At 32.1% G+C, this 26146-nt stretch overlaps 1 protein-coding gene across 1 annotated transcript in view; it reads left to right on the forward strand.

Annotated features, from left to right (window-relative positions):
* The first annotated feature begins 797 nt into the window (after positions 1-797).
* Positions 798-26146, forward strand: part of LOC111704229 (uncharacterized protein CG43867) — a 36166-nt gene continuing 10817 nt past the window's right edge. Inside the window, exons 1-24 of the mRNA XM_023476382.1 lie at positions 798-802; positions 1193-1386; positions 1757-1785; positions 2983-3085; positions 3503-3675; positions 4024-4131; positions 5568-5757; positions 9508-9601; positions 10033-10153; positions 10543-10646; positions 11475-11561; positions 13300-13377; positions 14026-14083; positions 14822-14959; positions 16107-16179; positions 18025-18096; positions 19433-19545; positions 20111-20156; positions 20606-20733; positions 21566-21694; positions 22272-22372; positions 22567-22635; positions 24899-25007; positions 25722-25877. Coding sequence (XP_023332150.1) covers positions 1266-1386; positions 1757-1785; positions 2983-3085; positions 3503-3675; positions 4024-4131; positions 5568-5757; positions 9508-9601; positions 10033-10153; positions 10543-10646; positions 11475-11561; positions 13300-13377; positions 14026-14083; positions 14822-14959; positions 16107-16179; positions 18025-18096; positions 19433-19545; positions 20111-20156; positions 20606-20733; positions 21566-21694; positions 22272-22372; positions 22567-22635; positions 24899-25007; positions 25722-25877 — 2400 coding nt within the window. The 5' untranslated portion in view covers positions 798-802; positions 1193-1265. The remainder of the gene's footprint in view (positions 803-1192; positions 1387-1756; positions 1786-2982; positions 3086-3502; positions 3676-4023; positions 4132-5567; positions 5758-9507; positions 9602-10032; positions 10154-10542; positions 10647-11474; positions 11562-13299; positions 13378-14025; positions 14084-14821; positions 14960-16106; positions 16180-18024; positions 18097-19432; positions 19546-20110; positions 20157-20605; positions 20734-21565; positions 21695-22271; positions 22373-22566; positions 22636-24898; positions 25008-25721; positions 25878-26146) is intronic.

Consider the following 26146-nt stretch of genomic DNA (forward strand, 5'->3'; position numbering starts at 1 on the left):
GTCAAGAGATTCAAGGTAGTTTAGGGTTTTAAGGTAAATTAGGGATTCAAGAGTTTAAAGATTCAAGGTAGATTAGGGATTCAAGGTAGTTTAGGGATTCAAGAGTTTAAGGATTCAAGGTATTTTAGGGATTCAAGGTAGTTTAGGGATTCAATGTAGTTTAGGGATTCAAGGTGTAGTTCAGGAATTAAAGATAATTTAGGGATTCAAGGTAGTTTAGGGATTCAAGGTAGTTTAGGGATTCAAGGTAGATTAGGGATTCAAGGTAGTGTAGGGATTCCATGTAGTTTAGGGATTTAAGAGTCTAGGGATTCAAGGTAGTTTAGGGATTCAAGGTAGATTAGGGATTCAAGTTAGATTAGGTATTCAAGGTAGTTTAGGGATTCAAGGTAAATTAGGGATTCAAGGTAAATTAGGGATTCAAGGTATATTAGGAATTCAAGTTAGATGAGAGATTTTAGTTAGATTAGGAATCAAGGTATTTTATGAAAACACGGAAGATTTTGGATTCAAGGTAGATTAGAGATTATAGGTAGATTATGGATTCTAATTAGTTTAGGGATTCAAGGTAGTTTAGGGATTCAAGGTAGATGGGGGATTCAAGGTAGACTAGGGATTCAAGGTAGTTTAGGGATTCAAGGTAGATGGGGGATTCGAGGTAGACTAGGGATTCAAGGTAGTTTAGGGATTCAAGGTAGTTGGGGGATTCAAGGTAGACTAGGGATTCAAGGTAGTTTAGGGATTCAAGGTAGTTTAGGGATTCAAGTCAGCTAAGTAATTCAAGGAAAATTAGAGATTCAAGGTAGTTTAGGGATTCAAGGTAGATTAGGGATTCAAGGTAGTTTAGGGATTGAAGATAGATTAAGGATTTAAGGTAGATTAGGGTTTCAATGTAGATAAGGAATTCAAGGCTGTTTAGGTAGTTTATGGAGCTAGGTTTATTGAAGAAATTTTAGGAAGTTTAATTCGCCAAGTTTATAAAATTTTAGGCAATTATGGAACTAAGATCAAAGGGAATGTATGAAGTAAGGGAGCTGGTGTTAAAGGGATTAGGATACGTTTGGTGATTCATATAATCCCTTTAAGAGAAAGGTTAATAGGGATTCTAAGTAAAGACATTCAGATAATTTACAAGTTAAGGATGTAAGTTGTTCTATTTCTCAATTTCTTGATAAGCTAAATTATTATTTAGAATTGACTCACTCTCTGTTGAGTTTGAGACCCCTCTGGACGATCCGAGCCATTTCAAGAGTAATTTAGAAGATATGAGTGAGCTTAAAAGTCCTAAAAGTCCACTTGAAGCCTTAGATGATGCACTGGACCTAGTTATGCCTTCAGCTAGGTTTAGCATTCCCATTCCACCACCAAGGAATAAACAAAAATCAGGTGAGAAGCTTGAAATAGGAATGTTAGTTTCTCAAAGCCGGTTTCAGTTTTTGATTCTACAATTTAAATTACATATAAATTACAAAATAGCGGCAACGTAAATATAAGCAAGCGAGAACTAACTTTGGAATTCTGTATATGGCACATTTTTGCATCTGATATTTTAATAGTTTTTTGGCTGGCTTTACGTTTGAATCTTAAATATTTCAGATCTTGCACTCTATTTTTGAAAGATGAAAAATCAATTTTTTTCTTTAACACGTGTGGAGTTATTTTACCTACAGAATCTAGGCATGTTTCATCCTTTTTTTTGTTAAGTCTCAAAAAGAGCGACTCCACTAAAAAATCCTTTATTTTTCTTAATTTTCAGGAGATACCCATTCGTCTTCTACTTGTCAGGTATGTATATGTTTATTTTTAAAAGGTTTACGTTCCAAATAAACAATTATTTATAAAATTGTTCATACAACCCCGTCCCCCCTNATATAAGAAGAACACCAACTACTACTAAAACATTTTACATCTATCAGATAAAAAGTTCATGTTAAACTTTTAATTAGTTTGAACTTTTAAAATTTGAACAGATCATAGCTTTTAGTAGAAAGGGACTAATCATCAAATATTAACGAGTAGAGTAATCATGTAAAAGTGCAGCCTAATCATATGATAAGAGATTTTTATAAAATTGTTTATATGAATCACAATTTGACTGTGTTTAATGTTTAAAAGAATTAACAGAGTAAGACAATAAATCAAATAGTTTCTTAAGAGTTTTAAATGAAAGATTGTACAAAGTAGAGTTTAAATAGCTTTATCTCGCCCAAAAGCAAATAATGCAGGATTCAAAGACCTAAATTAATAATAATTAATTCGAAATTAATATAAAAGTGTTGTAAGTTTTCAATTTTAGGATTCCTTCAACATTACTTTTAATGACGATTTTTTGACCGCAAGGTGTCTCTACTCTCAATATTTCAAGGATTTTACTAAGCAGAGACACCTAGCGGCCAAAAAAATTTAATCAAAAGTACAATGTAAAATTTTAAAGGTAACCTACAAATGTAAAATTATCAAATTCAAATTATGTTAGAAGCGCACCTAAAATTTTTAGGCACCTCTGGGTAATTTAATTTTCAGATTCGTTCAATATTTGCTGAATATGATCTGTGTAAAACTTTGATTCAAATAACGTATCACATATATATGAGTTTTCATATTACACAGCTTTATATAAATTTATCGAAACAGGGACATCAGATCGTCATATTGGTAGCGATCAACTTCTAAACATTATAGGCTTCAGCCTAGATTCCCTTTTATGTTACCTGAACAGCCCCTTTCAACACGGGATATACTGTTTATAGGCTGGTCCTATTATGTTACCTGAACAGCCCCTTTAAACACGGGATATACTGTTTATAGGCTGGTCCTTTTATGTTACCTGAACAGCCCCTTTAAACACGGGATATACTGTTTACAGGCTGGTCCTTTTATGTTACCTGAACAGCCCCTTTAAACACGGGATATACTGTTTATAGGCTGGTCCTTTTATGTTACCTGAACAGTCCCTTTCAACACGGGATATACTGTTTATAGGCTGGTCCTGTCATGAGTGAAGAGTACAGTGATTACAGTGAGATCTTTACACCCACAGATCCTAGAGATCGATGGGATGAACATATGGTATCGGCAATGTCAGGTATCCAAAATATTTATTTTATTCTATATAGGGTCGGTTAATGTTATGAATTGGTTGTTTTTGCCATGGATGGTTGCAGTTGCTCATAAACATCTCTTAAAATAAATTCAAACTAATGCATTTCTTTTTGAAGGAGCTGTTGATTTAATTTGTGTGTTGGAACCATTTGAGAAGGTGCATGTCTGCAGTCACACCGTTACCCTTTAAACACTTTAAACACTTTTACACTTTAAACACTTTAAACAAATGGGGTTTTATCTAAATAATCATTTTGAAGGAAAAAAATTAACTATCAGAATTCAACTTATTGAAAAACAATAATATTTTACTAATTTGACGGGTACTATTGTGCATCCTGCATCCAACTCTTTATATAGGTGTTCAGTGTTCACTTGAAATACAAGTTTATTTAATCAGGAAATGAGTCGATGTCTGCCTGTTCTTCAGTTAGATCTGTATCCGTCCGATCAGCTCCGTCCTGCAGTGTTCCTGCTCCAGCTCCTGTTCCATCTCCTCCTTCAGCTCCTGCTCCTCCTTTACACAAGGTTCCCTCCTGGGAAAACAGGATATACGAGGCCGCTACTAGCCAGGTATTGAGACACAAAGATAGATAGTCACTTTGAAATTTATGCATCAAATGTTAAGACCGCGTTGTTTTTAAATTGTCGCAATACCCTTAACCTGTAGTTTTTCATTACCAACAAGGTACCATCAAGAAGGGTAGTTTCTGTGTACTAATCAGATAAAAGTTTGAATAGAACCATTGTGAATCGGACATGCGCCTCTTTTTAAATAACATATCACTTGAAACTATGTCTGAACTCCACAGTCCAGTTAATAAATACTTTTCATTTTCTATTATGAATTTTATATATTCTGCGGAATTTGATAATTACAATATTTAATGTAAAGCATGATAATCAATTTTCTGATTTCAGATTATTCTGGGGGCTGAGATGGATTGTAGTAATAATAATATAGATCAGCCTGTCCTTGCCACATTCCAGGATACACTCTCTGTTCCAGTATTCGCAGCGATCAAAGGGGTAAATTTTAGATCAATTCCTAATCAAATTTTCTTTCGTTTTTAATTTTTAAATTGGATTCCTACAGCACAGACAAGCAATACACAGGGTTACACGAGTAAAACGAGCATCCGACTTTTCGTCAAGTATGTTTGAAAGATTGATTTTAATTTAATTTTTGTTAAAAATCGTTTCAAGGAAAAAGGTTTTAAATTCAAGATAAGTATATATTTACATACTTATAACTATGAAGCAATAATCAGAGCATAGATATGTATCTATACAATGATAACCAGAAAACTCTGGAATTGGAAGACAACTTTTAGACTCAAGTTATAACTTAAAATAGTCTTAATTATGAGCCAGAGCATGGGAAACAGCAGTTGTGCGGTGTAAACAGATCCATTTCACTTAATTATGAGCCAGAGCATGGGAAACAGCAGTTGTGCAGTGTAAACAGATCCATTTCACTTAATTGGTGATTGTGTCTAGTAAAACCATTTGGCTTTTAACAACATCAAATAAGCTTAAGTATTGCTATAAAGTAGTCTTTCTATTTCAGAGTTTTCTGGTTATCACTGTATATATAAATAGCTATCCTCTGATTATTGCTTCAAAGTTATATATTTATATATATATATATATCGATATGGGCCGATTTATACAACTTTCGATTATAAGCACTGTACTGAGAATTGCAGATCATTCCAACAGTTATACAATTACAAAATGGGGTTCTTAACGATATTTCGGAGTTTTATTTTTGTTTCCGTCGTTTTGAATTGGAACTATATGTTCCATGGAAATAGTTAATTTGATATTTATTTATATGTTACGTTTGTTTTTAAACATATAAATTAAATAAATAGTGCCCCAATTCTACACCGTACAATAAACATGAATCCAATGAAAAAAAAAATGTGGGGTTATTAAAATTTTCAAAATATTTTACATTAATTTTAATTATTCTGTTTATAGTTTAAAAAGTTTGAAAAGTTAATAATCACTCTCTTATTTCATGATTTTAAAGGGACTGTAAACGTAATTTTAAGTGACCCGAGTCACGATACCCTTGAAACTTTTATCTGTGGAAGAAATTGTAATTTTTCTAGGTTTAAAAGTTTTAAATTCTGATATTTCCTACATGTTTTCCTGTCATAGAAACACGCAAATTACGTTTGTAGAGAAATCAAATCTGAAAATAAATTGTTTTCGAAATTATAAACATTGATTTATAAGACAAGCTGGTAAAACAATTTTGTTTTGTTCTTAAATACATCCGACTGCATAAATGTCGTCTTCCTATTTCGAAGTTTTATGGGTCTCGACTCTCGCAAAATTGTTGAATACCTGATTTTTATCTTCTGTTGTTCGACGGATTTAGATAAATACCTTTGGAAATCATCGTTCATAAGTTTCAACCTTTGTATTACTCTTTCAAATTAACATTTATTTAGCGCGCAAGCCGAGTTCAGTCCTGGCCTGTAAATGGTGATGCTTCTGACAGCTCAGACGGAGAAGAGGGGAGACAGGGGGATGAGGAGGAGGAAGGTAGGCAGGGAGACGGGGAGAAGGAGAAGGTTGGAGAAGGAAGAGAGAATGAGGGAAGGAACAGAGAAAGCAGACTAAACTCAAGACACATCAGAGGTAAGGAAAAGTGTTAAAATGTTGTACTGTTAAATTAAGAAGCATGGGACCTTTCGATACTGAAATTCATTCATTTGCTCATAAATTTTTCAAAGATATAGTAACCACCATTTTAGGTTGAACGCTATGTAAAGCACTATTTTACTTAATCTTTGTTCGAATAGAGATTGCATAACAAAAATTGGATGATTTGTAAAAATGTTTAAAATTCACCGTTTTTATCCGTAAAACTACCAAATTTCAATTTTTACGTTGGTGAAAACTAATGTTATGTAATTATCGTAAACGCTTTGGGAGGTTCAAATCTTTAATGGGAGTAAAATATTAAGACTAGGAGTAATGTTTTGAATCAGGCATTGGACTAGAAATGTAGTTTAAGAGTTATGTCTTAAATCGTTGATGTGACTATATATATATATATATACACTATGGAGTCTAAGACTAGGAGTAATGTTTTAAATCATAGATGGGACAATATATAGAGTCTAAGACTGGAACCCTTTATCCTGTTCTTCAAGTCTAAACATATATTAAAGTCTCAGTCCTTAAAGCTCGGACCATTTTAAACTGACCATACCGAAAAGTCAAGGGAGGGGGATCGACTATATATATTCATCAGGCTTTTAGTGACAATTCATGTTTTTAAAAAGATGTCATATGTTTCAAAATATTTTATTTCATTAGTGGGTTTAGTAAAGGCGGGGAAGGAGGAAAGGGGCGTGGGGGGGGTGGAATAGGGGGAGGGGGCATGCACAGTACACACTTTTGGTCGACAGTAGTTTTTGGGATGCTTATTATACAAACGGTGATTGTGAAATTGTCTTGGTTACATAATCAATTATCCTATACGTTCTCTGTAAACATATAAATCTCTTTTTGCTTGACAAAAAGTAATTCTTTTGGATCAGCTACTTAGAAATGAATAAATTTATTTTAAAATTCCATTATTCTTCAACTTCCATTTTAAATATCTACAAATTACCTAAGCTGACAACTTTAGAATGGTGGATATCGAGATCAATACTTGATCTCCTCTTTTTCTTAATCTCCAGGTTAAATAATGCTTGTTCCTCCACTTTTCTTAATTTCCAGATTAAATATGACTTGTTCTCCCATTGTTATTAATCTCTAGGTTAATTAACCGATTGGGATTAAGGATATCCCATTTAAAAGTTCCCAGTTCTGTTCCTTTTTTTCTATCAAGTCAATAATTTTATGATTTCTAGTTTCCCAAATTTCAAATACAGATTCGGAATCAGGAATCCAAAATATTTCGGATCCAACGGATCCGTATTCTAAGCACTGGATACCCCTCTTCCCCACCCCTGTACAAATATATATATACATTATATATATACATTAACGACCAGAATATGGTAGAATTTTGTCGTTTTCGATAGATATATACAAATTGATAAAGGATTTATTTCAAAATTGTATTTTAAGAATAAGTTACAAATCAAGTTATTTTTGGATCATTTAATACTGAAATAAAGCAGTGTTTAGCGTTTAATAAAAATATACGAACCAGCACAGCCACAGTCACTGACTAGAATTTAGTGTAGTTTTGTGGGATAAATAAATTAAGTGTACTACGCCATGTAAATATTTCATGGGATACTTGGCCCTAACACTTAATTTTCGTAACACACGGGAATTGCGTAAGTTTCAGCATTGCAAAAATGTAATATGCATAATAGAATAAATGACTGAGGTTTCAACTCATAAAGAAGAAAAATAAATTGCGTTCAGAAATTTTTTTCTCCGGGACATAATTAATTTAAATTTAAGACCGAAAAAAAATGTTAAATTTGCCTCTTTTCTCTCTAGCATTTAAAGTAAAAACATTGTTTATGAGGGGTAGGACAAAACAACACCATAATTCAACATAATTCTAAAAAGACTTTTGACAAGTAAAAAATTGTTCCGATCAAATGTTTCTCCAGAGAGACTTTTTATAACTACTTCCATAAATACCAAATTAAATAAAATCACGCAGACGTATGATAACGTATGCTAAGGTATGCTAACATATGCTAACGTATGCTAACGTATGCTAACATATGCTAACGTATGCTAACATATGCTAACATATTCTAACGTATGCTAATGTATGATAACGTATGCTAACGTATGCTAATGTATGCTAACGTATGCTAACGTATGCTAACGTATGCTAACATATGCTAACGTATGCTAACATATGCTAACGTATGCTAACGTATGCTAACGTAGGCTAACGTATGCTAACGTATGCTAACGGCAAGTTTTTGAAAATTAACGGAAGATTTAAAAGAACAAAAACCGTTTTTTTTTAAATTTTCAACGAACGAAAATAACCGTAATATTAAATTTACAGAAAATAAAAAAGTTTATGTATTTTAATGGTTTTGATTTTTAAATGTTTTGAATTTTGACGGCTTTGAATGTTGTCTTCTAATTTTCCCCACTATTTTATATGAAATTATCGTTAAAGGCTCAATAACGATTGGTGCCGTTAATCATTTCTAAAATATCTTCCGTTAAAGTTGTTAAAAAGATAACATTAACCATCGTTAACTTTGGTGAAGAACGGAAAATAGCCTTAGCTAAGAACGCACAGCTTTCTGAAAATTCGTTAACGGTTAGCTATTTCAACTAAGCAAAAAGTCTAAACATGCCCTGCCCTAGGTTGACTACAAATATCCAATTGAGAATCAGATGTCAGTAACACACCATGATTTAGAGATCTCAAGCTCTCAAGCAAAAAAACGATGAGAATTTTACCAATTGCTTTCTAAAAACTAAAGCTAGCAACAAGTGCTTTATATAATGTTAAATTGTACATGTAAAGGAATACAGAAAGCATAAGTGAGTTAGAGCGGTATGATTTAAAGCCCAAGGCTTTGCGACGCTTCAAAGTCAACCCTATCTTTGAAATTAATGAAACTTTTTAAAGAGGCTGAATCTATGTGAACATTTTATCAATACAAACCAAAATTAAACTTAAAAAAAGATAAAATATAGATCAAAGCACTTTTTACATAATTGAACTCCTAAAGATATCTTTATCCCGTGTTTTAAAGCATCATAAATAGCTTTAAAACCATTTTCTTGAACACCTTGTGGACCAGGATTTAATTAAAATTGTATTTCAACCTCCCTGTTAAGTTTAAGGCTTATGAGAAATACGTGGTTTTTTAGGAACTGCAAAGTAGTAAACCTTCTCTGGCTTTTATGATACAATTAAAGTGTTTCCATGAAACTAAAATACCGGGGCAAATATACAAAACTAAAATACCGGGGTAAATATACAAAACTAAAATACCAGGGTAAATATACAAAACTAAAATACCGGGGTAAATATACAAAACTAAAATACCGGGGCAAATATACAACATTTTCCTGTTGTGTATTTTATCCAATGCACTCTATAAATTACGAATCAAAAATATCGCTTATATTCAACAAAAAATCGATTATTTTGCAATGATGTAATTAAATATCTCAATTTATTCATATATTCAAATTAGATATCTTAGCATATTCAGATATATCTGTGTTTAGATATCTCAATATATTTTGATTAATCTTTGTTTAGATATCTCAGTATATTTTGATTTATCTGTGTTTAGATATCTCAATATATTTTGATATATCTGTGTTTAGATATCGCAATATATTCAGATATATCTGTGTTTAGATACCTCAATATATTCTGATATATCTGTGTTTAGATATCTCAATATATTCTGATCTATCTTTTTTTAGATATCTCAATAGATTCTGATCTATCTGGTGACTATGCTTTTCCACCTGACGAGCTGACCCTACCAACAAGATCATCTTTCCTTGAGAGCTCAAGGTGACTTAATTCTCAGCTACAGGGTTATTCACGAAGAATAAAAGTTCAGAGACGACTCTACGGAATCTATTCAGTCTCTATTTTTGTTTTTACGCGTCCCTGAATCAGTATACTTTGATCATTTAAAAACTTGGAAGACAAATATAACAACATTTTTTCTAATCCATTGTTTAGAAACAGATTGAGAAAATAAAATTAACTCAATATAAAAATTAGGTCATTTAATATTCAGTCATGTTTCTATAATATGGTTGATTGTTCCAAAATGTTTAAATGTATAATAGTGAATCTATGTGAAGTCCGAGTATGTAAGTGTAATAGCTTAGTATTATAGGGTTGGGGAGAGAATCTATGAGAAGTGTGGTTATCTAACTAAACTGGGTGGAAAGTTTAAGTCCTGGGTTAGGAAGTGTACTAGCTTTGTATTATAGGGTTGGGGAGAGAAGCTATGAGAAGTGTGGTTATCTAACTAAGCTGGGTGGAAAGTTTAAGTCCTGGCAGAAAAGATATTTCCAGCTAAAAGATGGAAATCTTGCCTACTGGAAATCCCACGTAAGTGCAATATTTTAGAAGATAAAACACTTTTAGTATACTTGAAAAGCCTTGAAAAGAATGCGTCAAAACCATGTATTTATTTATATATGATCTAAACACAATCATTTCTATTTACCTTTAAAATTGAATTTGAGAGTTTTTTTGTACTTACCGTGATTAAGTCTTTGCCACGAACTCTGATTTTCTAATCCCAATATCATTGTAACCCAATATCGTAGACCTTAGATATTTTAAACGATTAATTATGTAAGAATAAAAAATCTAAGTTTAAAATATCAAAGGTTTATACCATCAGCTGTTGTAAAGATATAGGAATTTAAAAAACTGAGTAGAAAGAAAGAAGTATTTTCACCAATTTACTTTCACAGTTCGTTTCTTGTTTTCAGCATGACATGGACCGTAAACCTCAAGGGGTTATTTTACTAACGGAAACCTGTAGAGTACAGAGAGCAGAGGGTAGCACAACCTTCCAGGTTACACTTCAAGACAGGTAATATTCTACCAGGGTATATATTCAGCACAACCTTCCAGGTTACACTTCAAGACAGGTAATATTCTACCAGGGTATATATTCAGCACAACCTTCCAGGTTACACTTCAAGACAGGTAATATTCTACCAGGGTATATATTCAGCACAACCTTCCAGGTTACACTTCAAGACAGGTAATATTCTACCAGGGTATATATTCTCTGGAATCATTTTGTACAGGTTTTATCACACACATTTTGGAAAATGATTTTAAGGTCAAAATAAATTCATTTTTGGGATGAAGATATAATAAAGGGGAGAAATAATGTGCTAGCTATAGCTGATGTCAATTTTTTCTCCAAATCCTTAAGAAAATATTTTTCTTACCCCATGGGCACATAAATCTCCTTAGAGGGGGAGTATTCAGTTTATGTACCGTCCTGTTTTACTGTCTATGTGCTGTATGTATACTTTACTGTACAGTGTACAGTACAACTTGCTCTAACTGCCTAAATACATCCGGCCTTTTCATCAAATAAACCGGAGTTTTTATCTGCATGGGATTAGATTTATTTGTCTCTTATTTAATTATTATTCTTGAATTCAAATTTGAAACAAAAACATATGATTTTGATGTAATTAGTTATGTCTACCAGACTACCACATAAAATTCACTTGAAGAGTATTGTTGATTAGTCGAACTGTCCTGTTTTGCTATATAGTGTCTGTATGTGTACTGCACTTACGTACAGTGTACACTGTACAGCTTGCTTTAGCAGGTTCAAAGTCGGCCCGGTTCTTGAAATGAACCGAACTTTTGCACTTTTGCATTAACCGGTTTTTTTCAGGATTCACTACCTTACAGCTGATAGTCTAGTGGTAGCTGAAGAATGGGTTTCACAGCTTCAAAATGTTGTTCAAATGAATGCCCTGAGGTAAGAAGTCATGTTAACTTGGCATCAGATATCAAACAATCCACTTAGAGGAGAGGTTTTTATAATGTATGTTGTTTAAAAAAATCTCCCTTTTCAAAATTATTTTTATTAGTAAGTTTCTGGGGTTTTTTTTTAGATCAATGAGAGTAAAAACTAATTTTCAGACGATAAAAAAGTTTGAAAACCTTGCCAGTTGCAGAAGTCCAAATTTTCATAATTTCCCCCAAACCTTAAAAATCATTTAAGATTTAAATATTTGTATTCCAAATAACAGTTTATCAACCAATTTGTTCTTCATATGCATATTACAAATAACATATTTTATATTATAAACATGTTATGTACATTCATGTACCATGTTCGATTTTAAATAAATAAGATATGTACAAACCCTTAACCTTTAAAAATCAATCTGCATTCTTACAGATTCATTCATTCTTTCATCCTTATTAATTTAGCTAATTCTTACATTTTTTTATATATTCTTTTATTCATTCATTATAATATTTTCTATTTTTTCATTTTTGCAATCTCGCATTTTTTCGCTAAAACATACTAATCTTACTATATACTTGTATATGGCTTTATTATAATATTTTTATATTCATCCGTTCATATTATTAAATTCTAACATAATTATATTCTTACGTTCTCGCAAAGTAAGAGCAATAGGTTTATTCTAATCTAATCAGGAATAGTATATATATATACAGGCTTAGGATCCATTTAATTTTGATGCCGCACTGGAAAAAAATGGATCCGGATCCGGATCCAGGTCATTTCTTTAAGATTTACTGAATTTTTTTAACAAAAAATAATTTTCAAATTTTTTGTTTTATTTTTTTCGCTTGTTTTTATCCTAAAACTTGATAAACCATTCAGAAATGAGGAAATTTTTATACTCTCTCTTTTTTCAAAAATTCAGAATTGGGGTTTAGGAGTAAAAAAGTTTTTTTTGCAGTTTTTGGTTGATATTTTACCCCTTAGATCCGGATCCGGATCCAGGAAGCCAAAATCTGGCGGATCCAACGGATCCGGATTCGGATCCTAAGCACTGGTACAGGAGTACCCACAAATAATGATATTTTAGAAACGACTATACGGAATCTGATCAACCTTTTTTCTTGCATTTATGGTTTTTTTTTAGAAGCATTCGTTATATAAATAATTTAAAGTCTAATAAAGGTATAAGATAATTTTGAACCTTGAGATATCGTTTTTTTAAAGTTGTTTTTGTACTACATATTTTGATACTACCTTGTCTTATATATTTATATGTTTTTGTAAAACATATTCTCATCCTACCTTGTCTTATATATTTATATGTTTTTGTATTACATAGTCTCATCATACCTTGTCTCATATATTTGTATGTTTTTATATTACATATTCTCATCCTACCTTGTCTGATATATTTATATGTTTTTGTATAACATATTCTCATCCTACATTTTCTGATATATTTATATGTTTTTGTATTACATATTCTCATCCTACCTTGTCTGATATATTTGTATGTTTTTGTAAACCATATTCTCATCCTACCTTGTCTGACATATTTATATGTTTTTGTATTACATATTCTCATACTACCTTGTCTGACATATTTGTATGTTTTTATATTACATATTCTCATCCTTCCTTGTCTGATATATTTGTATGTTTACTGTTAAGGATTGTTTTTAATTACATAGTCTCATCCTACCTTTTCTGATATATTTGTATGTTTACTGTTTAGGATTGTTTTGAGTAAAGAGAATACAACCCCTACGCTACAAGGCTGGTTGATTAAAGTTAAACATGGACACTCCAGAAGGTGATTAATTAATATAGTTAAAGGGACTTTAGACGTAATTATAAGTGACTCTTTATAAATAGAGTGGTATATTCGATTCACAACTGTACGTCTTAAATCTTTGTCTGATCATCTACGACGAAACTAATCCTTAGCTGAAAATTGAGTGCTGTCATCGATGATAATTGCAGAGGGAGGCTGTGGGGGCTTAGCCTCCTCCCTGGACCAGTAAAATCTATGAATTTCAGGGGGTTTTCGGGCCCTCAAAACATGGTTTAAAGGGTACCGTTAAATTATTAGACAAGACATGTGCGGCATGGCCCAAATTTAAAGGAGGGTCATAATTACAATTACATCTAAAGTCAAAATTTAGTTCTATGTTTATTGCTCTTTCTTGTGTTTATATTTTCTTTTAAAGCTTTACTCTAAATGTTGTGGTTTCTTTCTTTCATGTTGCTTGCTTTCAGATTTTAATGCTTTTAATCTGTGGTTTATCATTAAGAACCCATTTAGGGGGTTCAAATTAGAGCAAACATAAAATTAAACATATTTTTAAGAATGTAAAAATTGTATAATACAGCGTGTCCCGCAAAACATGTTTATTAGTGAACTTCAGTAAAGATCGTTTTCTAAGTTTTAATATTTTGAAAACAACATGTTTTTTTTTAGATGTTGGTGTGTACTGCTGGGGAAAATGTTTGTTTACTTTAAGACCCCAACAGACCAGGTGATTATTATTGTATATTTCTTAAAGGCAGGATAAATAATTTATTTATTTATTGAATAATAGTTGATTTTTTTTTGTTGAAGTTTAATATAAGAAGTTTTGACATTTTACTTTTTTGCCGCGAATTTATGAATTCTTTTATGGTTTTATTATTGAATTTTTGGCATTTGCCATTCTATGTTGTGCGCGCATGCCCCGTAAAATTCCAAAACAAAGAGAGGGGGATTGAATTTTGTAGATCCAGAAAAATAATATCTGTGGAATGCCTGCGTAGAGACTGGCAGCTGGTGGGGTCTTAAATGTAAGACATGTGGCCGCAGCGCTCGGCCCCCTAGCCTATCCTAGCCGCAGCGCTCGGCCCAGAAAGTGTCATAACTTAACCTAATTCGTGGCTGCAGCGCTCAGCCCCCTAGCCTGTCCTAGCCGCAGCGCTCGGCCCAGAAAGTGTCTTAACCTAACCTAACCCTAATTTCTGGAACTTCAAAATTCAATCCCCCTCTCTCAGTTTTGGAATTTTACGGGGCATGTGCGCGCAACATAGAATGGCAACTCCCTGATTTTTTAAGTATTAAAAACAAAACTAATAATTCTAACAATAATTAAACAAAGGCGAACAGGCGGATTATCAATTTTATTAAAAAAATTTAAAAGGATGTAAAAAAGCCTATTTTTTAATAAAAAAATTAAAACTATGAAAATTTTCAGATTTTCCTTGAAGTTTAAATTTTCACCCTTTAGAACCCCCTGGGACAGATTAACATGAGAGACAGTAGAGTTGAGGAGGTTGAGCATATATCGGATTCTGATAGTGAAACTGGAGATGGTTTAGAGGAATCCCATCCTACTCTAGGAATATTTCCAAACCATGTTCACCAGGTAGAACAGGGGTAGATATTTTCAAAAACCGGGGTGGATATTTTCAAGAACAGGGGCTGGCTATTTTCAAAAACACGATTGGATATTCTCAAAAACAGGGGGGGGGGGGGGTATTTTCAAGAACAGAGGTGGATATTTTCAAGAATAGGGGGTGTATATTTTCAAGATTAGGTGTTGATATTTTCGAGAACAGTGGTGAATACTGTATATTTTCAAGAATAGGGGTGGATATTATTAAGAAGAGGGGTAAATATTTTAAAGAATAGAGGTGGATATCTTTAAGATCAGGGATGTATACTGAACATTTTCAAGAACTGGGGTGTAGACTTTTAAGAACAGGGGTGTATACTGTATATTTTCAAGAACAGGGGTCCATTTATATCTATAGAATGGCAATCTCTGTTTGTCTGTCTGTTTGTTTGTCCGATCACAACTCAGGAACCCCTGGGCCAATTTGCCTCAGATTTTCATTGGGGAACTCGGGATACCCAAGGGTTTAAAATTCTAAGTTGAGTGGGTCAGCGAAAATTCTGGTAAAATCGTTCAAGTGCGGGTAAACAGCGGAAGTAACTTTTAGTAACCTTGGAAGCGCACATTATTCCAGAGCCGGTTTATGTAATTATTAAATATTTCCAATGCCCACAAATCTAATAATAATCTATTTCCAGGGCCATGCTATATCATATTTAAATATTTCCAGGGCCCACCTACCTCATATTTAAATATTTCCAGGGCCCACCTACCTCATGTTTAAACATTTCCAGTGCCCACCTACCTTATATTTAAACATTTCCAGGGCCCACCTACCTTATATTTAAACATTTCCAGGGCCCACCTACCTTATATTTAAACATTTCCAGGGCCCGACCTACCTTATATTTAAACATTTCCAGGGCCCAACCACCTCATATTTAAATATTTCCAGGGCCCGACCTACCTTATATTTAAATATGTCCAGGGCCCACCCACCTCATATTTAAATGTTTCCAGGGCCCACCTACCTTATATTTAAACATTTCCAGGGCCCACCCACCTCATATTTAAATATTTCCAGGGTCCGACCTATTATATTTAAATATTTCCAGGGTCCGACCTATTATATTTAAATATTTCCAGGGTCCGACCTATTATATTTAAATATTTCCAGGGTCCAACCTACCTGATATTTCCTAATAAGAGTGAGGAGGAAAAATGGCTGTATCAACTAACTGTTGTCTCAGGTAAATAAATATATTTGGTTTGGTCGATTTTAGACATTTTTATCTATTTCTATCTTTCCATATTATTTTGTTAGTAATATCAAACTCACTGTAAACATTTCGAAATAATAAACATTTAGTTAAAAATTACGAACAGAATGTTTTCGATATATACGTACAGGTACAGGAACTGAGTTTTTACCACAAACTCAAAGTTTCAAATCTTTATATCTTTTCATCTTAATTGTTCAAACAATTGATATTTTAAACTTAGAGTATTTGATCCAACAGAATTTATAGTTTGAAACATCTAAGGTCTACGACATTGGGTTGTATAGATATAAATATTAGAAAATCAGAGTTTGTGACAAAAATCAATTTTGTGAGATATCATTTTCCTTCAATAATTTCACAATTCTCAACAAAATTTTATAAAAGTGTTCTGTCTTTTGATCATTTCGTGTGTTTTCTAACAGAGTCTGTTCCACAAAACATGATGTCTTGATGTATAAAAGACTGACTTATCAACTACTGGAGATAAGTTTTTTTGGAAACCTATTTTACAAGGCTTACTCTTGACACAGTATTAATAGTTTCAAAGTTTCCTGAGTAGAAAATGAAAAGTGTTCAAATTTGTTTGATAAACCTAAACCCATAGTTTGTATTCGTTAAAGTCGTCTATATATAAATTTGGCTTGTCTGTCTGTTTGTTTGTACCCAATAAACGTCAAAACGGCTGAACCGATCGGGCCCAAAGTTTTTTATTTTTGTAAAATTTTGAAAATGCGCGGAACAGTATTATGAAATCCGCAAACTTTTTTTCTTATTTTATACTGTATAAAGAGAAGATGCTCACAGATAAAGCCACAATTAAAAGTTAAAATATTAGATGGGCGCGAAGCGCCCTAAAAGCCTGGTATATCAGATTAATCTAAAAAGGGATAATTCCTTTGAGGTACTGTCCTGTTTTGTTGTCTGTAGTAAATGTTAGCTCAAGTATTTACACACAGGGATGATATGTATACAGATATTTATAAATTATTGCCAATGCATTAATATTTACATAAATACAACTAAAAGTTAAAATTCTATTATTTAACAATGTATTGCATACATGAAAATTCAATAATATATTCTTTGTTTAGAAATGTTCATAAAATTGAGCGAAATAATTATCTTTTTTCTTTTTTGAACGTTGACATATATTGAGACATCCTTTAAGTCAATATTGTACAGTGTGCACTATATGAACTATATCTAATGTGTTCCCAATAAAATGTTTAAATGCGTTAATGCACTTGATTTGTACAGTTTGTATTTATAAATCTGATCTTTAAGCTAAGTACTATCTCTCAGTGTGATCTAACTTCATGGCGCCTTTTATTTCAAACTGTCATAATATATTTCTAATTAAGTTCATTGTTAGTGTTTTTAGATATTTCTTATATTTTTTGTTCTTCAGTTTTTTTAAGAATGGCCAAAAAGCTCATTTTTGATTACGTATACTTTGAATGATTTTTGTTTTGCAAGCTGCAACCTTTTTACTCTAGCACAAGACATAGAGAAAAAACTTACCAAACCATTTTTTCCCTTACGTATCTATAGGGTATAAATTCTCAATTTATTGTGCAGACTTTAAAAAGAAAAAAACTAAGGCAGACTGTTTCGCCTAAAAATAAAACCCTTCCACCAATATTTTTTGTAAACTTTATTTTCAGCTATTTTCAAGAGGAACATTATTCTAATAAAATAATCCAAAATGTTATGCCATTTATCCACCCTCGTCACCCCTTAACAAAAACAATCTTGAAATGAATTTAAGGGAAAAGAAGCTTTAAAAAAGATGATACTTTTCCCTGTGTTCAGGCGGAGATCCTAAAGCAGGAACTCAATTTGAACAGCTTATTCAGAAACTAATGGAATCAGAGGGAGACACAGGTAAATCAATCAAGCAATCTTCTATCTATCTATAAACCTGTCAATTAATCAATAAAACAAACAACAAAAATACAATCAATCCAATCGGAATTTTGTTGCTTGGATTTGCGCTGAATATTGCGGATTTGTGCAAAATTAATGGGCTCTTAATTACTCGCAAGTAAAATTCTGGAAACCCTGCAATCAATCAATTGATCAAATAAAACAATCTATTTTCATTCAAAGAAAAAATCAATTATTCATTCAGAATTTTGATAAAAAGACCATTTAAAAAAAGAACACTTTTCCTGAATTCTGTGACATCATTTTTTTCTGTTGTGACACAAAAATAAAGAACAAGCTTGAGAACCCACCGTTGCCCATGCCTAGGGTACTCATAGTTACTCCCGCCGTTTACCTGGACTTGGTAGTAAATCGTCATATTAGCTTTTTTTCCCTATAAAAGAGGAAAATAAATATCTGCAAAAATTTGAATATTTGATTTTGTTTTCTTGAAAAATTTGATGTTCTTTAAAAAATAATAGCGAATTAAATTTGCACAGATAAATTGAGTCTATGAAATTAACTAAATTTCCGAATCCTTATATCTTTGCAACACGATGGTGCAATGCAAAACAGATGAAAGTTTAAAGAAGGCGCACTGTCTAAAATCATTGTGTTAGATTAATTTAAAATGACCGTTGCCAGTTTGACCCATCGAAAAAGTTGATAGAATTATAGCACAAATATGAAAAGCCCCTTCACATTAGCAACTATTGCGTTAAGTACTGTTAAACTTCCACTCTTAATCTCGATATCCAATGTGGCCACTTAAATTAGACAAATGCTTGATCCATCAATCAAAGTATCCCTAAGGAATATGACTACCACGGGATATCAAAAAGGAGTTAGTTTGGATTTCTGTTGTCGGTACGCTTCTGTTTGGCGAGAGTGAGCTATGCCGTAAAGATTTTCATAAAATCTAATGCAAGTTTAAAGATAGCTATCGAATTACTAGAATTAGAAACAGAATGAAACCAAGAGCTAATTGGTTTTTATTAGTGTATGAGTGACTTTAACGATGATTATTTTTTAAAGAATTATTTATTATTTTGATAAAGGGAAAAAAATCTTTAGGAGACTTATTGGACATTTTTTTGGTACATGCTAATTATAAAATACACTTTTTGCTGTGCAAAATAGTAAGATAATAAACTAGTTTTTATAATTGAACACTTGTAAAGAATAAACTGTATAAAAGAAAATCAAGTTTTGTTAAAATTGGGGGGGGGGCACATTCAATTTTTAAATCTAATTGATTAAATGTCAAATGTTTTAAATTTTTTAAATTTGCCAGGGAATGTATTGTGGAAGCACCCAGTTATGGTATACAACAAGGATCCCCTGTCCTCCCCCCTTACAACCCTTCCAACAGATATTCTTCAGGCTGAGGCCGTCAAACTATTTAAGGTGAACAAACACAAAAATCAGGAAAACAAATTTCATTTAAACATTTAAATGTGCCAGTCCATCAATCTGATTAAAGGAGATTTAAAAGTGTTTAATTTCCTACATTATAGATATGTTTCAATATGCAATTTGATTAAGAATGAAAAATTTTTACAATTAAAAATATTTAAATATCAAAAAATGTTCCAAAATGATTTTGAAGCACAAAACCGCAAATCACTTAAAAGAGAAACCATGGAATTAAAAATAGTTAAAAACATATCTTATTCATCTTGATCGATACAGCTTGTATTGGTACCGTTGTGATTGGGAATCTGACACAACACTCTATCAACAGGAAACACAGAAAACACGAAGGAGCCCCGGTTATCTTGTATTTTTGTACATTTTTCCCCATCACCTTCTCTAACTGAGCTTGTGTTGTCACAAAAATGAACTTTTTATGGCTTTTCAAAAGCCATATTATTGAAACTCCTGATGAAAGAAACCTCGGGGTTCGTATTACAGCGTTCAAAGAAAAGGCGAAAAATATGTTTATCATTATTTTTGTAAATTTTTTTTTCAGAGTGTAAACCTGTTTTGTAGTGTAGTTCTTGATAGTTCTGGAATAGGAACATTTTCAACTAAACCTTTAAATCTGATCTTTTAAGTAACAAAAAAATATTTATGTCGCCAACGACAATTTTCTAAACTCGCATATATCTTATGTTATATTTTTATTAATTATACAGTGATAATCAGAAAACTCTGGAATAGGAAGTCGACTTTTAAACTCAAATTATGACTTTAAAAAGCGCATTGAACATGAGACACAGCAATTGTGCAACGGAAACAGACCCATTTTACCTAATATATGTAATTTAATAACTTTCAAGTAAAACTATTTGCTATTAAACAACATCAGAACACTTCAGAAATGTTATAATGTCGTCTTACTATTCTACAGTTTCCTGGTTATGACTGTATTTAATCTGCAATCAACATAGGTCTAAACTGCGCTCAAAAAATTCTTTTTTTTTATAAATTTTTAAATTTGTTGATAAAGTTGTAAATCTACCAGATTACCACGTTGTACTGGTTCAGAATACAATACAACAGTGCCTTCAGACCCCTCAACTTCAAGCTGAACTCTTTGCTATACTTGCTAAACAGACTAGCAGACATGCAGCAAATAGACATGGTGTTCAGGTAAACACTACACAGCTAGCACTAGCCTTACACGTCATTTCGCGCCTATGAAAACCGACATTTCTCAAATCCAGCGTTTTGAAATCAAATAAAACGTTGAAAGCGTATTATAAAACTGACTTTATTTAGAAAATTAATTTAAATGCTATATATCAGTCTATCATGTTGATACGTATAAAAAAATGTCTATTAACAAGAAGAATAAAGAAAGATAAACTATTAAGAAAAAATTTGCATTGCAGGGATTTGGAAACATTGAAAAATTCGACAGGTGTATTTTTAAAATGAAGTACCCCCTCTCTCCCCCCCCCATCCCACTTTTACAAAGCTCCACTTTCACTTACCATTCAGGGTTAAGAATATCAGTATGTAAACTGTAATAATTCAGGATTAAGAATATCAGTATGTAAACTGTAATAATTCAGGATTAAGAACACTAGTATGTAAACTGTAATAATTCAGGATTAAGAACACTAGTATGTAAACTGTAATAATTCAGGATTAAGAATATCAGTATGTAAACTGTAATAATTCAGGATTAAGAACACTAGTATGTAAACTGCAATAATTCAGGATTAAGAACACTAGTTTGTAAACTGTAATAATTCAGGATTAAGAATTTCAGTATGTAAACTGTAATAATTCAGGATTAAGAATTTCAGTATGTAAACTGTAATAATTCAGGATTAAGAATATCAGTATGTAAACTGTAATAATTCAGGATTAAGAATACCAGTATGTAAACTGTAATAATTCAGGATTAAGAATATCAGTATGTAAACTGTAATAATTCAGGATTAAGAACATCAGTATGTAAACTGTAATAATTCAGAGTTTTCTACTGAACGCTACCAGTATCTTCTCCTGTGATTCATCTGGAGGAGTGAGTAGTCCCCCAGACACATCTCCTACATCCTCACAGTTATCTAAATCCAACCCTCCAGATACTACATTCATCCAGGTATACATTCTCATCCAACCCTTTATATACAACATTCATCCAGGTATTCATTCTCATCCAACCCTTTATATACAACATTCATCCAGGTATACATTCTCATCTAACCCTTTATATACAACATTCATCCTGGTATGCATTATCATCCAACCCTTTATACACAACATTCATCCAGGAATACATTGTCATCCACCCATCTATATACCACATTCATCCAGGTATACATTCTCATCCAACCCTTTGTAAACAACATTCATCCAGGTATACATTCTCATCTAACCCTTTAGATACTCCATAAATCCAATTATACATTCTCATCCAACCCTTTATACACAACATTCATCCAGGTATACATTGTCATCCAACCATCTATATACCACATTCATCCAGGTATACATTCTCATCCAACCCTTTGTAAACAACATTCATCCAGGTATATATTCTCATCTAACCCTTTAGATACTCCATAAATCCAATTATACATTCTCATCCAACCCTCTTGATAATACATTCATCCTGAATCCTGATTGTACCCTATTTATGTTTTGAAATTCATCACTCAGGGAATACCTATATTAAGGCGTGGATGTTGATGGCTGTTGCTGTGAGTATATTTGTTCCCAGGAACAATAGACTTCTCTGGTTCCTTAGAACTCATCTTGCCAGGAACAAGGACTCTAAGTAAGCTTTGAATAATTATAATAATAATACCAATAATAATAAACCAATAATAGAAATGTTAATAATAATAATGATAATAATAAAAATATTCATAATTAAATGATAATAATCATAGTAATATTAATATGTTATAAAAGAAATGATGATAATAATGATAATAGGAATGATGTCCCTTGAATATTCTATTGTTTAAGGTCTGAGACCGGCAAATACGCAGCCTATTGTTCCAAAGCCCTTGAGAGATGTGTCAATAATGGATCAAGGTAAAAAGATAGATATAAGAAATAAATAAAATAAGGTATAACAGTCTAACAGATTATTGATGCAGTTCACTCTGAATTAACAAGAGAGAGAAGCATTCGGTTTCTTTCATTTGAAATCAAACGTGTTTTCGTCTATAAGTCAACAGTCTTCAGACGTATAGATTTGTTTGTCTTATTCTTTTTCATTCAAAATGTATATGCCCACAAAAAAGTATTTAAGATAAAAGGCTATAAAGTTACGTAAAATGGGTCAAAGTGTGATTGATTGAAAGTCACAGTTTTCTGAAATATTGACAGAACCGTTAAATCCACGTAAGTCGGTGAAAAGAGGCTGTGGGTTCCAATTTTAGTTTTTTATCACTTGGCAAAACTGTCAGATCTGTTTATAATTACAAGTGCAAAATATGTATAGTAGTATAGAACATATATCTAATACTGGCAAAAAGTTAAGTAGGAAAAAAGAATATAAAGAAAATTAACTTTGAAAACTGGAAAAGAACTCCAATAAAAGCTCCACACTATCAACCTTAATCGTTAGCGATTGAAGACACCATTGGACGTCCCCTTTGCAGTCACCCCAAATTGAATACTTTGAATGTGTGCTGCACAGAGGGATAGTCAAGCGCTTTAGACAGTTCCGAGCTGAGGAAAGCCAGCACTTTTTAAGTTTTGACAAAAAATATTTTTTTTTCCAAAATTGCCGGAAGGGAAGGTCAACAAAAGAAGCAAATCAAGAAGGTAACTAAGATGACAAGAATTAAAATAGAATATTTCTGTATGATTTGTACCCACTATTAAAAATTGTTGACTATCGTAAAATTTAGAATAAAAAAATATATAAAAAGAAATAATAAATTCCATTTTTGAAATATGCAGATTCTTCCTTAGTTTTCTTATGTTTCAGATTTTATCCTATTTATGTGTGAAATTAATTCCTAATTATGTTTATAATCCTTAATTTTGAGAATTTGTAGTATCTTAACCCTTTGATCAAATTATGTCTGTTAATACTATTACTAATACTTGTACTACTAATTCTATGTTTCTTATTCTTTATTAATATATCAGGAAAGTTGTAAAAGTGTGATATATATTTTTATTAATGTACAAATATCAATTATAGATGTCATATACACACAGCAGAGAGAAACTTTTTAACCAAAATAATGTTTATTCTAAGTTCGATCCCAATTTTAATTCCCCCAAAACTATGCTCTCAAATCAAAAATACTAAAATAATTGAATGTTTTCGAACATAAATAATCTTGTTGAATAGCTTTTCAGAAGAATAAAAATGTTTAAAATTTCTAATATCTATCCAGATAAACTTGCTTTTCTTATATTTGTTCGTAAAACCCAAGTAGAGGAGCTACGAGGTCGCAAAGGTGTACCAGCAATATCGAATAAAATTTACTTTCTTCTTCTGTTTTGTTTACAGTGTTCTTGTATTGCAGTATTCTCCGAATTCTTGATGAAAATAATTAATTGAAATTGTAAAGCAAAAACAATTTATAGATAAGTATTTGTCAGAATAGGGATAATTCATTTCTTTAAAAATGTTCAACATTTTCTATCAAATTATCATTCAGAAAAACCGGCCAAACCAGATATTTTTTAATTTTTTTGGAAAACAATTTTTAGAATTCTTAGCAAAAATTGTTCATTACAAATGTTCTAACTAAAAACAAATATTGCGTTATTTTGAATTCCAAGATTGTTCTGAAGTCACTTCCAAACTCTTAAAAGGGAGAAATGATCAGTCTGATTCTAGGGCTGGGTGCTTAGTAGACACTTTTGTTTTCATAAACCAGCGGATTAGCCTTTGCTACATTATTCAGGAAATTAACAATTAATTAAATACAAACAAGAAATTTCAACGAGTGTTAAATAAATGATTGCGAAAGCAAGTTTTATGAGAAATGATTTTTTGGCGCAAACAATCATCAAATGTCACACATTATCAGCAATATATATCATTAGCCAGCTAAATGTAAAAAAAACGGAAAAACTCTTGAAATTGGACGTTTTAGAAGAAAACGAGAACAAACATATTTTAAAAGTGAAGAACATTGTCACAGACATTTTAGAGTAATAAGAAGATTTGGTTCAGTTAATTTTTTAAAAATTAGGTATTATGTGTATCTTTAAATTAGTAAACCAATGTATTTCAGAATTATCCTTGATTGATTGATTGATTTATTGATTGGTTGATTGATTGATAAATTAATTTATTGATTAATGATTGACCAAAACTTATGTACAGGGTGGCCAAACCTTCCCGTCTCGAGGTGCTTAGTATCCTACTGAAGAATCCTCATCATCATTCTCTACCACATGCTGTACCCGTACATTTACTTAATGGAACATATCAGGTACTGTAAAAACCAGAAAAGTGTGGAAAAGGAAGACGACTTTAGGACTAAAGTTATGATATTAAATAATCCTAAGAACATGCAACACTTTAATTGCGCAATGCACACAGATTCATTTCACTTAAAAAGAAATTTAAACTACGAGTAAAACAACATCAAATTCATCTACATTTAATAATGTCTTCCAATTTCATAGTTTTTTGGTTCTCACTGTAGATTACACACCTGTATCTGTATCTGTATCTGTATCTGTATCTGTATCTGTATCTGTATCTGTATCTGTATCTGTATCTGTATCTGTATCTGTAATGTACCTGTACCTGTACCTGTACCTGTACCTGTACCTGTACCTGTACCTGTACCTGTACCTGTACCTGTACCTGTACCTGTACCTGTACTTGTACCTGTACCTGTACCTGTACCTGTACCTGTACCTGTACCTGTACCTGTACCTGTACCTGTACCTGTACCTGCACCTGTACCTGTTACAAGGCTACAAAGCTGTACTGAAAACCCAGTATGAAAGATACTTTTGTCTTGAAATTGAAGTGGCAGAACTGCACAATATGATTTGAATTAATGAACTTTTTTAAGAAGAAAAGAAACCATCACCATTTTTCAAAAATGTCGTTGATTTATTCATTTCATATTGCAAATATTGTTAGAATTGAAATATTTAAGAATATCAAAATCTGACATGTCATAACTTTCCAGGTTGTTGGATTCGATGGTTCTACAACAATTGAAGAGTTTGAAGCAACCCTGACAGATCTGATTAATTGCCGGCCTGCTAATCAATCAGGGTTTAGTATATTCAGCGACGATCCCTTGGATCCTACCCTTCATCATTCACTCGCTAAACAAGAGAAGGTAAATAATCTTACATAAAGGGACTGTAAGCTTAATTTAAACTGACCCTCCATGCAAGGAGGGGAGGGTCCGATTTACAACTAAAACCTTTAAATCTTCGACTGATCATTGGCGACAGAGAACTCTGAGTGTTAATCTACGAAATGGTGTTAAAATTGCCGAAAACTGAGGTGTACGTAAGCGTACAGTGTGAACTTGACGCAGCTGACTTTACACGTATTTCTCAAAAGTTTCACGCAGTTTTCAAAAGTTCAAATAAAAATTTTTAT

Source organism: Eurytemora carolleeae, unplaced genomic scaffold (genome assembly GCF_000591075.1).
Source record: "Eurytemora carolleeae unplaced genomic scaffold, Eaff_2.0 scaffold194, whole genome shotgun sequence".
NCBI lineage: Eukaryota > Metazoa > Arthropoda > Copepoda > Calanoida > Temoridae > Eurytemora > Eurytemora carolleeae.